Source organism: Nyctibius grandis, chromosome 7 (genome assembly GCF_013368605.1).
Source record: "Nyctibius grandis isolate bNycGra1 chromosome 7, bNycGra1.pri, whole genome shotgun sequence".
Classification (NCBI taxonomy): domain Eukaryota; kingdom Metazoa; phylum Chordata; class Aves; order Nyctibiiformes; family Nyctibiidae; genus Nyctibius; species Nyctibius grandis.
The window spans coordinates 54,479,413-54,495,536 of NC_090664.1; the positions used below are offsets into that span (position 1 = coordinate 54,479,413).

The 16,124-nt window shown below is 46.2% G+C and overlaps 1 protein-coding gene across 2 annotated transcripts in view; it reads left to right on the forward strand.

Annotated features, from left to right (window-relative positions):
* Nucleotides 1–16,124, forward strand: part of PLCD1 (phospholipase C delta 1) — a 56,304-nt gene that overhangs the window by 11,397 nt on the left and 28,783 nt on the right. For both annotated transcript variants that reach the window (XM_068405202.1, XM_068405201.1), the window contains exons 2-3: nt 2,926–3,090; nt 15,007–15,235. In XM_068405202.1, coding sequence (XP_068261303.1) covers nt 2,926–3,090; nt 15,007–15,235 — 394 coding nt within the window. The remainder of the gene's footprint in view (nt 1–2,925; nt 3,091–15,006; nt 15,236–16,124) is intronic.

Here is a 16,124-nt window from a genome sequence, read left to right on the forward strand (position 1 = left end):
CTGAAGGGCCTCCCACATCAAAGGAACGAGGAGCTGTTAGACACCCATGATTAGCCTTCCTGCCCTTTCCTGACCAAACCCGCCATCTCCTAGAGGCAAGATGGTCTCCATCCCCTCTCTGGCTTCTCTCGCTGCCCTCTGACTCATGCTTCTCTCCATCTTTGATCTTTGCCATGCTTTCACTATGCACCATCCCTCTTCATCTTCCCCTCCTGCTCTTGCGAAGTGCAGTGGCCTCCTTTGCTGAGTCATTTAACCTGGCCTGGTCCTCAGGCACAGTGGCCAAGGATGGGTGGGAGTGCTGCTCCCAACCCGTAGTTGGATTCTCTGAGGAGAAAGGGGAGTTTTGACACATGCTAATGCAGTGACTGGGCTGTGCCGGTGAGGAGGATGAAGGGCTCCGAGCTCCAGCTTGTGTGGATCAAGTATGGAGGAGAGGAATCTGCCCTGACCACTGCCTGTGCCCACCCAGATTTGTCTGTATCACATTGCTGCAGCTCTTTGGGATGTCCAGGTAGCATGACACGTTACACATGCTGCATGGAGTATCTGTGTAACGGAACATGCCACAATTAATGGGGATTTCTCATTACACGCTTAGCATGTAGGCACCCAAAGGAATTGATGGTTTTCTTGCTTTACTCCTTATGTCACCCTAGGATGGCATCTCCTCCTCCTAGTCCTGTAACAATGCCTCTCATGGTTGGGATATGAAGAAAGAGAGGGAAAGAGGCTGGGAGCCAGAATAGAAATGTTTTGCGTGAACAGAGAGAAGGAAGAAGTTTGTTGCCTCTCCAGGAATCTTGAGGGGTACCACAGCAATGTTAGTGAGGCCGAAGTCTGTGGTATCTCCTCTGTGCTTGGAAGACCTTTCCCTTGGAGAGGAAGCTTCAACACAGTAACTCAGGAGACCAAGGACCTGTGGGGCTATTGTGGTGTCTGTCCTTCCTCTGGATGGTCTGGCCTCTTGTCAGCCCCTGGGTATGCTTGAACCTCAGCAAACCCAGGAGGGTGTCCCAGAACCCACAGCTGGGGTCAGTCTTTCACCCTTCCATGCTTTGCAGGAGATGGATTTTTAATTCTCTCCATGAGTTTCTTTCTGAGGTTTCCAGAGGAGGAAGCATTCAAGTTCTCCTCTTGGGAACCTCCAGACCAGACAGGAGCTGAGAGGCCCAGGGGATTCTGTAGCACGGGAAGACACTTAATTAATTAGATAGCAAATTGAATGTAGAGGAAAGAGAGAAGCCACAGCCACCTCTTCAGGATCTTCAGCTCTCACTGTGGTGCTTTCAACTCTGTGTGCCTCAGCCAGGCTCAGCTCCAGGCATGCTCCTGGGATCAGTAAAGTGGCATGAGCGGCTCACAGAGCAGACAGTGGACACCACTGATATTTATCTCTGATGGAGATCTCAGGCTTTCTTTGGCAACCTAAAATGCTCTCCTTAGGCTGAGGTATCCCAGTTACAAACATGGTGCTGCTTTTGCTGCTGCCACCATGACCCACCTTGGTGCTCTGCAGCACCTGGCACTTCAGTTTCCTGTATGAATTGTTTGGGGTTTTGGCCACTTGGATCTCATGATGGATTTTGTTTTTCAAGCAGGCTTGAAGTGATGCTTGGTATTTTATTGTCTTGCCCTGTTCAAAAAGCAGAAATTCAAAGGAGCTATATGTTCTAGAGAAGAACAAACCCAATGTCACAGGGAATGCCACACTGCAATATAGATGTTACTGCATAAACCAGTTAACTTGGATTTCTGCTTCGTGAGTCCCCATATTACATTTACAGAGCATCGGGAAATCTCCCATGATGTGGGTGTCAGGTGGCTGCAAGTGGCCAAGTGGCTATCTGCATTGTCAAGGTAAGGTTAGCAAAAATCCCAGTGTGTTGGGATGTGCTTGGTCAGCATTACAGAGTTAAATGCTGTCTCACCAGCTTTGAACCAGCCTTTCACGCAATGTCAGAGAGGTGCAAGGTGCCTATTACAGAAAGCCCAGGATGTGTTTCTCATGTTTCATGCTCTCACCCTCCCCAGCCCACATGCTCCAGATCTGTAATTAATAGTTGCTTTGAGGGACAGATTCTCCAAGGTATTTAGGTATGTGGAAGTCATACACTGCTGAGACATTCAAAACCACGTAGAATGCCAAATCTATGTTTTCAAAGCCTCAGTAGATGCTTGTTGCCTCTCTAGATGTCTAAGTGCCTTCCTGAATCTAGCCTAAGATGTGAAATATGAAGTTCTTGGAACCAGAAGGTCTGGTTATTATTACTTGGCATTGTGGTGGCCTAGTAGGGTAAGACCTCTCAGCTACTAGCTGGGCAATGAGCAGAGCATGGTTGCTACCTTATTGCTGCCTTATTGATGTGATGCTGCGTGTCACCAAACTTATCTGTGTATGTTCTAAGCTTCATGACACTGATATTAAAAATTCCCATGTCGGTAGGAGGAAACTGCTTGCCAGAGAAGGAAGAGAGATATCTTTGTGTATTCCTGTTTCCACAAAGGAAATTTGTTGCAGAATAGATTTGAAATCACTTGATAGTTTCTGACAGTGCTCCAGTTTTAAGTTGTACAGCTTTCTTTCCTTTGCTTTTACTGCTATGTTGTTGCTTTTGTTGTAGTTTTTGCATCCTAACATTAGACTGTATTTTCTAGGAAGAAGATATTTTATGTTTGTAAACCACCTGAGAATTACAGTAAAAGTCTTTGGACTTAATCTAAGAACAAGGCTCCAGCCTCTCTTTTGAGCACAAACTGTGGCATGACAGATTTCTGGATCTCTCTGCTCTGCTGTCCTCCCCAGACCTGGCTGCACTGCAGTGGTCTGTCTGTCTGTGATTAGTGTCCTGTGGAAGGGAAGACCCTCTGAGCGTCATTTCTTGAGTTGGCTCTTACAACATTACCATTACTGTTTCTCCGCAGGCCTGAAAGATGACAAGGATCTGAAGTTCCTCCTGAAAGGCAGCCAGCTGCTAAAAGTGAAGTCAGGCTCTTGGAGAAAGGAGCGGTTTTATAAACTCCAGGAAGACTGCAAAACCATATGGCAGGAATCAAAGAAGGTGCTGAGGTCTCCAGAGTCACAGATCTGTAAGTGAAGTTTGCTTCATCGTAGGCGTGGGGCACTGTGGGCAGAGGTGCTTGGGGTGAACCAGGACCATTATGCTTGTGTTGTGGAGGTAGGGCTTGGAGCAATGAGACCAGATCCTCCAAACCTCCTGTAACACACAAATTGAGTGATGCTGTCAGCTCTGGAGACAGCTGGGAGGAATCTGCCGTGTCAGGAATGGCCACATTTCCCAAGCTCATGAGCTACTGTTTAAAATCGTTGTGGGGTGGGCCGTGCTGGTCTCAGCAGCCCTGCCTGGCTCGTTTCCTCCTCTTGTTACTCAGGTGCATGAGCCCTAATGCTCAGTGAGACACAGCTTGAGCATCTTTGGTGTGGTATGGTGTGCTTGGGCTGTTGGTCTGGGCTCAGCCAGGACACTTCTTTCCTGCCTGCAGCCCCTGGCAAAGCTGGCATTTAAGCCTCACAAGGGAACCACAGAGATGTGGAGATCCAAGGGCGGGCAGGAGATGTCTCTGGGAAGGAAAGCTTGTTCTCATTCTTATCTTGGAAACTCAGAATCTGCCCCATTGTAAAAAGTCTAGATACAGCAGTCACCATTATATGGACACAGGGAAAACCATTCTGTGCCTGCATCACCCAGCGTGGGGCCATAATTGGGACCAGGAGCCTAATTGTGTAGTCAAAATGGGATCGGGCAGGGTGTGTATCTGTTTATATCTGTTTATATCTGTTCTTTCTTCTCATTTTGTATTTTTCTGACATATTTCTCTGTCACTAATCATCACAGTCTTGTAAAGCCAGGAGGTAAATTAATAATGTGGAATATATTTTATGGCATGTTGAAATGTAGAACATGCTGCCCGTGTTATTTACACGATTTTTTTTGTGTAACAATCACAAATAACTAAATGAGGGGTGGGTCTTCCAAATTACCCTCCTCCCACAAGCAGTGATAAGATTTTCAGTAGGAGAAGTAAGATAGCAGGGCAAAATAGGTTTGGTTTATAACCCTGATGGCCATACTCTTCTCACATGAACTTGGGCACCTCATTTAATCTCTTTGTGCATCCTTCCCCACACATTTCCTTTCTCCTCTTACCTAGCTATAAAAGGCGTTGGATTGGAGGCTGTCCCTTACCGTGTGTTTGCATGCCCAGCATGGCAGGGTCCGGCCATTTAGGTACCAGTGTAATAATCCACGACAACAGCAACAAACCCAGAGCCCTTAGAGAATGTTTGCTCCCTAGGAATGCCTGCTCTGTTGAGCTCTGTCCCATATAAAAGCAAAGTCCTTTCCCAGATTATATCTTGCTATAAAACAAATAAGGATGTGAGTTGAGAAGAATGACTTTCAGAGCTTGCTTTCGTGTGCTCTGAGCCAACACCTTCCAAATTATGGGGGCTGAGAGCACTTCCAGCAACAGTCCTGACCCCACCTGGTCCTCTGAAGTAAACAGGAGGAGGTCCTTGTGCTGTGGCTCCAGGCACCTTGGTGTCTGCTTGGAGAAGGCCTGGTCGAACCCATTGCCTCCATCGCTGGGGCCGTGGCATGGGGAGCTGGCGCAACTGTAATTTTTTTATATACTGAGCTGCAGTAAGAGCCCTGAAGCAAGATCAAATCCTTTGAGCTGGGTGTTGGGCACAGGCTGGGAGTGTGTCTGAGTGGGTGCAGATTTACAGCACTTGAGACACTTTGCTAACTGGGCACAACCAACGTTGCCACACTGCTGGAGACAGAAGCAGTGTCACCACAGGAAGGAGAACTTGCTGTGAGCTGGGAGTGTCCTCAGTGCGAAGTGAAGATGGAGAAATATTGCCTACTGCCTCACCCCCATGTGTATGCTCCATAACGCCTCCATGCATGCACACCTTTCCCCAGAGAAGGACTCTTTTTGTCATTGGGATAGCAGGAAGGGAGACAAGGCAGTTGAGGCAGAGCTTGTCCTTGCTGCTCTGAAAAAGCAAGGTCTGGCAGGGCTCTGGCCGGGCTGGCTTTGCACCCATACAGTCAGCTGGCTGTGGGAGCACGCCTGGTGCCAGGCTGACCTACCCAAGCGTGCTGGGGCAGGCTGTCCCCCACACACTTCTGGGAGGATGTAAAGCTGTGCCAGAAGTTGTGGCGCAAGCTTTTGGGAGGGTAGGAGGGCCACCTTAGGGCTGCTTTCAACAGGTGCTGTTGATGCATCTGAACCTGTAAGTCAACAAGAGAGATGAGTACTGGACTGACGCCTGCCCAGTCCCTAGCCATAACCCCAAAGACATCTGTTTTCCCATGCCTTTCTCCTCTGTTGGTCCTCTGAGACCTTCCATACCTAAGTTTTCAGAGTGATTGCTGGGTTTTAGTTTGTTTCTAGAGCTTTTGACTTCACCAGGCTGCTTTGGGTTTAAGCATAGAGAGGATTACCCCTGGTTAGTGTTTTGTCTTCTGGCAGTCTCTATCACTACGGCTGCCTTCTCATTTGGTCCGATGTGTGTAGGCAGTCAAAAGGCAGAGGAAGAGTGCAGGGTCATGATTTGATACTCAAAATCAGGGACTTCAAGGCGAATCTCTCCGGAGGGTCACCCTTCCTTGTTAACAGACAGTAACTTTGCTCTCCAGTACAAAGCCTTTCTAAAACTGCAGATAAGCTGCTTTTTTTTAGAAAGGAAAAAGAATGAGCAGAATGGGAACTGGGAAGTTTTAGCAGCAGGTCTAATCTTATCTGCAGCATTGCTGAGAGCAAGCAGATGGAGGCACCTCAGAGGAGCAAAGTCTGGGTAGAGTAAGGGTTATGGTTTTGTTTGGACAGTTTCCTGTTATTCCTGTTACTGTTTTTATAATCATGCTGAAAAACTATTTGTAAACCATTGTGTGGTGGTGTCTAGTAGATAAAACTGGGGCCTGCGAAGGTTAGACAGAAGAATCTTGGATGCTTGAAATTAAGAAGTCCCAACGTATCAGGGTTGTCACAGGCACAGATGTTGCCTGAATCAGATACACAGGGTACAACCAGTACCTTCCTTTGTTGTCTTTATTTTAAGCAACCAGAAATTTAGATTGGATGCTGACTTGATAGCTGTATTACCCACAGCGCTTTTGGGGGGTAGGCTGCCATTCCAATATGGCTTCTACACAGGTAGAACCTAATCAATTTTTTTCTTATTACCCATAATCCATTATTTTTCAATATGTTCCATTTAGGCCCAAGGGAACAGTTTTTTTTCCAAAAGCCCTGGAAGCATCTTAAGTGGTCAGTTTTCCAACAAAGATGTTGTGTCCTGTGCATACTCTCTCATCAGATCCCACAGAAACATAGGAGTGCTGGACATGAAGGACTGCACGAAAACAACTTTAAAAATCCATTTTTCACCATACCCTGCTACATGCTGTGTCTGAGCTGCATACTGGGCCCACAAACACAGTGTAGCGATAAGACAAGAGGACATAGCCTCAAGCTTCTCCAAGGGAGGTTCAGGTTTGACATTAGGAAGCATTTCTTCTCAGCAAGGGTCATTAGCCATTGGAACGGGCTGCCCAGGGAGGAGGTGGAGTCCCCATCTCTGGATGTGTTTAAGAAAAGCCTGGACATGGCACTTAGTGCCATGGTCTAGTTGCCATGGTGGTGTCAGGGCAATGGTTGGACTCGATGATCCCAGAGGTCTCTTCCAACCTGATTGATTCCGTGGTTCTGTGATTCTGTGCTGCTCTCTGTTATCTCTCTGTTATAGCCACACTCAGCTTGGATGCTTCTTTGGCCCGTGAGGCTTTTACACATGGGACAGCTTTCTCCCTGGGGCCAAGACAACAGGATTCAAGTGATGGGATTAACAGTTTTGGGGTCAATAAAAGGTTTGTGCAAGGGGGCTGATAAACAGGCAGTTCAATCAGAGCCAGTTCACTCCTGAGCATCACTATGGTGGGAGGGAAGCCGAGGGAGGGGAGCCAAAGAAGGCAGAGAGACTTGTGTTCAAAGAGCAGCAGCCTGTCTGTCTTGTTTAGCTGTGGTTTCATCAGGTTTTCATCAGGTCTCATCTACGTGAAAAAAAAAGAGCAAAAAGGCATGTGCTGCTTTCAGTGAAATCAATTTTTGAAAGTCTTCTCTTAAACCCTAGTGTGAGCTCACCTAAGCCAGACTCAATCCTTTAAAAACTCTCTGAACTTGGGGATTTGTAGGGATGGTTGGAACCTTTCCAGTGAAACATCCTTTTGAGCGTTTGGTGGAGAAACAGATGGAAGGAAAGACAGATTCAGAAGGAAAAGACTGAATGAGTTGTTTAGATATAGGGGTGCTACATGGGAGCTCTGGAGAAGCTGGTGCTTTGCTATCATCTCCTGCACTCCTTCTCTGCTGGAGGCTCAGGGAGATGACGTTTCCCATGGCAGCCCTGAGTGAGCTTAACACACTGCACCAGGGATGACTCACTGGGGGTGCGTCATTGAGTCACAACCAGTGTAGTCAAGAAAGAAGTTTAGGAGTTTGGGCTGAAATATTTCAATTTCTGGCCAAAAGTTTTACTTAAAAACTACTATTGTTGTGTATTTTTCTGTATTTTGGTTAAACAAATCAGTTTTGGGAGCAATTTACAGAGGTGAGCTAAATTCAGTTGCACAACTGAATGTTGCAAGTGATGATTGTATTATTATTTAAAGTAATGAAATTGATATTTTGCTCTCATGCTTAATTATCCTCACTATTAAAAATGCAGAGAATTTGTTCCAGTTCCTCTGACTTCTGGCCCAACTATAGAATATTTTTGCATGGTCTAAACATAGTACAAAAGCTTTGTGTTTATAACCTACTACCAGTGTTCAGCAAAAGTCTTTTTCCTTCATTTTTGAGTCCCTGTGAGATTTAGAAAAGCCCTTAAAATGCCATGCGATGAACATACAATATCATTTTTGTGGAAGAATGAACGATTGTCTTTATTGAATTAATGCCCTGAACTTGCTTGCAGAAGAACAGAAGGGACGTGATATTGCTCTGTGCTTGCTCGAGTCAAGCAGTGAAAACTTTAAATTGTTCCTGATAAGTGCCTAAAGTCAACAGAAACTCTCAGCAACCTGTATACACACAGCAGGCAGCGGACTGCACCAGCAGCTTCCTTCTGGAGCTGGTTAGGCAGTTTCTTTAGGAATCATTGCTTCGTGGTCAGACATGTATTTGTCCCTGGAAAAATATTTGCTGATGTGAATGTGTTATGCAAGGCGGCCGTCAGCTGTGAAAACAAAACCGTCTGTGGGTCTCATTAGTTTTTATCAAAATCACTCAACCCATAAACCCATCATTTCAAAAGCAGAGCTGCCTGGTTTTTCGATTTAATTTTGAATCAGGCCACCGCACGCGTTCCTGGGACAGTTTTCATCCCAGGCAGTGTGCTGACAAATATTGACCTTATTCTCCCTAGCATATGTTAAATGCAAAGACAGAAGTGTTGAGAGCCTTAGATCCGAATTTAGCAGCACTGTAATGGCAGAAGTAGGAACTAGTTGCAGAAATAGTTTGCAGGGCCCTGGTTGTGATGTGTGGAAGGAAGGTAAATAGAGATCACTCTCTTTACATCAACGCCTCAAGCTGTGATGGGTAGACAGAAAGATTGGGTAAAGATCTTGCATTAAAAGGTATTTCTAAACAAGCTGTAAAATTATATGTGCCTCATATCACTGGTTGTCAGCTGGTGACACGCACCAGCACTGAGGGCAGACTGCTGTGCAGCAAATCTCAAGTGAAAACAACGTGCTGAGCAAGTCAGTGGAAGGGGAGAGGAGAAGAGAACGGATGAGAAATCAGCAGCTGGGACCTGCAGTAATTCAAGCACAGGGAGATGAGAGAGCAACGCGGTCAGGGCTAAGAAGGCGCAGCACAGTGGGGCTCATGCTAAACCCACCCTTGAATCACTATGTTAAAGCATCCCTTAGTGATGAGGGTGATGGATGGCCTTTGGTGTTCCCTGTCCCGGGAACTGACAGCGCTCCAGCTCCTGCTGATTACAAAGGTTCTGATCCCAACTGCGTCTGGCCATTAGCATCAGCCACCCATGGTGAAACTGAAATCAACTGAATGGCTTTTTCTGGGGTGACACCAAAGAGAGAAGCAGCACGCAGTGCCAGTTCGCCCCGTGTGCTCCGTGTGTTGTGAAACGCGTGCAGTCTCGCTGCAGCCATCCTGGCTGGCAGGGCAGTCCTGGGGTCAGGTGGCAGCTTTCATCTGTTCTTGACAAGATGCTAAGCCAGCCTGGCTGAGCTGCAGCTGGTGAAGGTCTGATCTCCCTGCAGACGTGCAGTATTGTGTGCAGTACGGTGCGAGCTATTAACAGCTGAGTACATTTCTCATCTGCATTTCCTGACAGTAATCAGAAGCGACTTATTGAGACAATTAGAGTGGGATGGAGTAATTCAACGTGACTGAATGCCACGTTGCAGAGATCACTTGTTAATGACTGGGAGGTAGGATAAGGAAAGAGAAGGATCCGAGGAGTATTTCCCCCCGAGTGAAAAAACTGCCTCCCTCCCTTCACGAGTAACTCTGGGCCAGCTGTTTTGGCAGTGCCTTCAAGTGTCTATACATTGACCCTCCTCTCCCTCTTTGTCTGCAAAGGCACGAGGAAGGAGAAGCACCTTTTGGTCCTTGTCCTTCACATGCTCAGTGGTTTGCGGCAGATGCGGGTTCAGTTCCTTGTTCTCTCTCTTTTCTGTAAGACAAAATATCTCCTCTCAAAGGGCTGCCTGCCAAACAGGAGGAAGGCAAAGGGTGATGGCTGTCTGCCTCCACTCCTCCCTTACCTGTATTCTTTAGGATTACCAAAGTGTTTTACTGTCCATGCTCCCTGCACGGTCTGGACATTTCATCTGAGGAGCAGTGATGGGAGAAGAGAAGGATGGGAGAAGATGGAGAGACCAATGGGCAGGGCTCATCTCTCAGACAAGTACACTAATCATTAGGCATCTTCTCAGGCTTGTCCTTCTGGCTCTTCAACACTTGTATTTTTGGCTACCCCAATGGCTCATAGTGCATACGTGTGACTAGGATGCACTCCTGAAGCCTGAAATCTCTGGGGTTACAGCTTGCAGGGTGATGGGGAGATTGAATTTGTTTCTCTCTCCCTACTGCTTTCTGCAGGAATTGTTCTCATGCAAATGGCCATCCCCTCTCCACATGCACGTAGGGCTGAAATCCTTGCACTGGGGTGTGTTTGAGGGCACCTCATGGAGGAAGGTGGTCAAGCCAGCCTAGGTCCTGCTGGAGGGAGGTGGGGAGCCTTTCGTAGAGGGGCCACTTGAAGGGAGACACTAACTTCTGGGGCATGGGGGAGATTTTGGGTAAGGCAGAGGCACAGGTGAGGCTCTGTACCTGCTCAGCAAGGTTTTGTGGGTCACTGTTTTGGATTTGGATACTTGTAGACTCTCTAAGTCCGGTTACAGGCACATCAGTGTGAATCACAGCTTTTGTTTTCCTTTGAGAGGTATTCCTCATCCTAACATCAAGTTCCTTGAAAACCATGAAGAGAGAAATCCAAATCAAAAGAGACACCCAAAAGATACATGTAGGTTGCTTGAAAACATCATGGCTGTCAAAACTGGGGTCCTGCGTCCTGTGGGCCTGACTCATACCTGCCTGCTAATGCCACAGGTGAAAGAGGAGAATTAGCAAGGAAGGAGCACAAGGGCAGCACCCAGTGATAAAAATTGAAAGAAGGATTGAAAAGACAGTCCTCACATCTCCCTGAGACTAGTTCAGATGGAGTAATTTCACCGCCTTCAGGGAACAAGAGGACATAGCCTCAAGCTTCGCCAGAGGAGGTTCAGGTTGGACATTAGGAAGCATTTCTTCTCAGCAAGGGTCATTAGACATTGGAAGGGGCTGCCCAGGGAGGTGGTGGAGTCACCATCTCTGGAGGTGTTTAAGAAAAGACTGGCCATGGCACTTAGTGCCATGGTCTAGTTGACATGGTGGTGTCAGGGCAATGGTTGGACTCGATGATCCCAGAGGTCTCTTCCAACCTGATTGATTCTGTGATTCTGTGAACGCTGCTATATGTCCATGTGAGCAGGGAGCCATCATCTGTGGCACTGGCCGAGCAGCATCTGCAGCAGCCAGGAAGGCTGACTGAGATGTAACCTGTTTGACTTGATGTCTAGAGGCCAGGAAGGACACAAGCTTTCTTGTGTTGTGCTTCATATTTTGGGCTTTACACAAACCACCTCTTTACCAGACGTAAACACTCAGGAGAAGAAGACGCAAACTTTCCAGATTCCCTTCTGCTCCTGGTTACCTCCCTGCTGTGGCGTGATGGGGAAGGAACAGGGAGGTCACAGGGATACGTGATTGATGGGTGTTTGCTGTAAGTGTTCCTCTGCTGTGAAACGTCTCTGTCCCCCAGTTATTTCTGATTTCTCCTTGCAGATAGCTCAGCTGAGTTAATTTGGGACTGCTAATACAGTACACACACTGTCCGGGAGCAGCTGATAATGTACTCATGCTGGGTTAAGATTTTCCAGAAAAGAGATAACATTTGCAGATGGCTTGGGCTGACTCCTTTGGCTTAAGCTTTTTTATTGATAGATGAAAGCAGTACACACAACTAAGCTATGGAAAGCTTTAAAAAGTGTCCTCCCTTACCCTGCTTTTTTAACAGTTCCTGTTTTGATAGTTTCTTTCCTTGTCTCTTGTGCGGCTACGTCCTTGTACCTTTTCTGCAGGGAGGACCTCTGTGCCCTCTATCATGCTCTTCTCAGCATACCCCACAGAGATCAAGGCAGCCTTTCCAGACACAGGTTTTCAATCTTTTTTTCCTCCTACACAGCTCTCTTTTCCAGTGGATTCACTTTGCCAGATGATAGTTTCCAAAGAATCTATTCTAAATTTCCAATATTTAACATCAGATTTTCTAGTCTTGGAAACTCTAGGTTGTTGCCAACCCAAAGTTCAGGGATTGATTGCACAAGCAGACTAGCTAGCCATTCTGAAGGGACAATAACTCTCATGAGCCAAGCAGTGGTGAGCAGTTGGCAGGTGATGAGGAACAACAGGATGATCCTTCCACTTGCACTGCCATAACCAGAAGACACTGGGAGTGGAAGATAATCACCTACTTATGGACCATCTGCATGGCAGATGTCTGTTTCTGAGGTGCTCAGCCTGGGTATCTTTTCTGGTCAATGGTCCACTGTAGCCATGGATTAAGAGTGTGATTTATCTTACTCTAAAGTTTTTGTCTAAATAGGACAGAACATTTGTGTTCCATAAGCTTCTTTTTTTCCCATTGGCTATAAAAGGAGCCTAACTAAACTTGAGACTTCTTGACTGAACTGTATCTGTCCAAACATGATAGCATTCTTTACATTAAGGGTGTTCTTCTACCTAAGGCACAATCACTATCATTTGCCCAATGTCCTAGTTAACGGGCAAAATCCCAGCAAGGCTCTCCATTAGCAGCCCAGCTGCAAGGGAATTGCAGCCCTTTTTCTTTCAAGGATGGTTTTAGTACTTAAAACCATAAACTTTCACTCTGTGGTAAATTGGCCAGATAACGTAATTCCACAGCAGCCCATCCCAACCCAACCTTCTCCTCTCCTCCCCTCTGACTGATTGACTGTTGGCCTTTATGAAGTGATAATAAAAGACCACACAAAGATAATTGCTCATAATTGTCAGGGAGGAACTTTGCCAGCTCCAAGAAGGTCCTGACAGTGTGTTCTTATATAGAAACCAAACCAGCAAAGTGCTGTGGAAGATGTTTGACCACCCCAACATGTGGTGAGAATGCAAAGCAAATGTCAGGTGTTGGTTTTGGCAAGTCACTGATTTTTGAAGACTGAAGTTTTGGGTGGTGGTTTTTTTTTTATTCTTTTCCAGCAGCTGAGCATCATCATGACTGCTCTGGGAAAAAAGGAACATTTTCAAACTCTGATGAGCACCTGATGAATTTTGGATGATCCCAGGGCAGCCATGCTAAAAACATGCAGGGTGGATGCTGAGTTGTGTTTTTCTGCAGCGTTGACTTTGAATGAACTGGGCATTTTAATGGTGAAATCACACCAATTTAAATGAAGGAGCTGGCAAAATGGAAGTTTAAAGGCAAGTTTCTCCTATTCAGCTGAACAGTGGGGATATTTTACACTCACGTGGTGCTTTTCAACAACGCTACTTCAGGATAAGCACAAACAAAATCAATCTCACACATCAGTGACACAGGAAATAATTTTTACCTGTAATTTACAATTTGAGGTAAGGAGAAGTTAAGCCATTTTTTTACAGATTCCTGTGCTTATATCTTTTTTTTGGCATGCTTGTTACAGAAGATGTCTGAATATCTCTCAAGTGTGTTGCCTTTTCTATGTGTGCCCTGAGGTGGTTTTGGCAGATGTTTTCAAAACATTAACTGTTCTGTCTCTCACCCAAGAAAATGCAATAAGACTTGCTTGGTTATGGACTCCAGTGCTGTTTACAAACATTTTTGCCATTTATTGTGAGTAGGTGCCATCCCTACTTCAGTGTTAAGTAGCAGGAGTCAAATGTGATTAAGTAGTTTCTGCCCTTTTCTCTCAGTCCTTTGTAGATATATTAAGCTGCCCATGACAGACAAAGAGGCTGTGTGTGCTGCTGGGAGCTTGCCTGATTTCAGCACTGTTTGAGGGCACCTGCGTGCTCTCGGGGGCAGTGTAGGGGTGTCTCACTTACTTACACTTGTTTAACAATGTAGTCTCTTGAATGCACCACTCCTTCTGGATTGCCTTGTGTGTGCATTTTGCAAACTTGGTGTCACTACAGGGCTCATTTCCACTAGCTGAGGGGCAGAGATGGAAATGGGGAAGCATGGTCTTGAAAGCAGTTTTGCTTTCTTACAACAAAGAGGATCAAGTCTACCCTTGACAGGGGTGAGGATGGAGTATGGGTGACACCAAACTGCTCTGAAGCTTTGGTCTTTGCCTCCCTAATTTGAGCTAGCGTGTCTGAGAAGAACTTCAAGAAAGATGTTGAGGTGTTGGAGCGAGTCCAGAGGAGGGTGACCAAGCTGGTGAAGGGTCTGGAGGGTATGACCTATGAGGAACGGCTGAGGGAGCTGGGGTTGTTTAGCCTGGAGAAGAGGAGGCTCAGAGGTGACCTTATTGCAGTCTACAACTACCTGAAGGGAGGTTGTAATGAAGTGGGAGTCGGCCTCTTCTCCCAGGCAACTAGCAATAGGACAAGAGGACACAGCCTCAAGCTTTGGCAGGGGAGGTTCAGATTGGATATTAGGAAGAATTTCTTCTCAGCAAGGGTCATTAGACATTGGAATGGGCTGCCCAGGGAGGTGGTGGAGCCACCATCTCTGGATGTGTTTAATACAAGACTGGACATGGCACTTAGTGCCATGGTCTAGTTGACAGGGTGGTGTCAGGGCAACGGTTGGACTGGATGATCCCAGAGGTCTCTTCCAACCTGGCTGATTCTGTGATTCTGTGATTCTGTAATATATGGGATTTTAAATTTTACCTTCTCACTTTTTTGCAAACTAAAGAATGACTATTTTGGTCCCTGCCCTCCTCTTACTGAGGTCACCTCTCATTTTCCTGTGAGGTGATGCTCACAGGGAGGCACAGCTCCACTCTCCCCACTCTCAGATGGGGGTAGAGATCAAATCAGGGATGTTCCAAGCACTGGAACCAAACTTCTGGCAGTGATTTGTATCTCATAAATATGATACCACTGTATGGCATCTAGTGCATATTCTGCTTCTTTGTTAAATAAAGAACATGGGGAAAGAGTTTTGTTTTTTTTAAAAAAAATTTCTTGCCCTTTCTGCTCCTTTTGATTTGAACTGTCTTTAGTACCAAAGTTTGGGGAAGGGGGGAAAGGGAAGGGAATCCTTCAGATGTTGCAGGAAAGGAGAAAGAGTAATTTCTTAACATCCATCACCAAGCAGAGACAAGGCTGACTGAACCCCTGCTGACAGCAGGCTCTGCTTTCTTTCCACAGTCTCCATTGAAGATATTCGGGATGTGAGGTCAGGCCATAAAACAGAAGGTATGGAAAAATACGCCAAGGATGTCCCAGAGTATCGCTGCTTTTCCATCATTTTCAAAGACCAGCGGAAAAACCTGGACCTCATTGCAAGTTCAGAGGACGATGCCAACCACTGGATCGCCGGCCTTGGGAAAATCATAGCCCACAGCAACTCCATGAACCAGAAACAGAAACTCCAACAGTATCCTTTGCTTTATAAAAGTGATTAATCACACACAAAGATGCACTTGTCTTTCTCTGTGGGTGGAGATAGTAGTCTAACCCCCTTTTTTCCTATTGGCCCTGGGCACAATGTTTCCTCTCGCACTGATTTTGCACCCGGGCAAACTCCCTCGTTTCCAGTGCTTTTTTTTTCCCCCTGTTTTATGGTGATAGAAGCAAGACTGGATTCAGGCTTCACATAGAACCTTAAGCAAAGAATTACCTCTTTCAGGGAGCTCCAGATAAAACAATCATTATTTTTTGTATTCTTCAAGGGTTTGTTTCACTTGCATTGCAGTAAACTTCAGGACAGGCACTTCTTGGCAAGGCATGAAAAGCCCGTACTGTTTATCATGTTTCTCAGTAATACAAGGCGAGGGAACTGATTCTTCTCTTCTGACTGCCAAATTTACTCCAGGGTAGCTCCACTGGCTTTAGTGAAATTACTTCTTATTTGTCTCAGCATGGGAGGAAATTTTGCCCTGAAAGAATTTGCAATTGCTCTAGTGACAATGGAGACATCGGAAAGGAAAAGTAGCAGAGCAGGAAAGGAGAGTGAATTAGTTGTGAAACGGACAGTGAGTTAGTTATTGAGTAAAATCCTGGCTCTGCTGAATTCACAGGGGATTTTCCCCAGGGCTGCATTTCACTCAATAAGTTGCTTTGTGACCACAGGTCTCACATCCATATAAAAAGAGAGAATATGGCATCCTGGCCTCTATTAGGAATAGTGTAGCCAGCCGGTCTAGGGAAGTGATCATCCCTCTGTACTCGGCACTGGTGAGGCCGCACCTTGAATACTGTGTTCAGTTCTGGGCCCCGCACTTCAAGAAAGATGTTGAGGTGTTGGAGCGAGTCCAGAGGAGGGT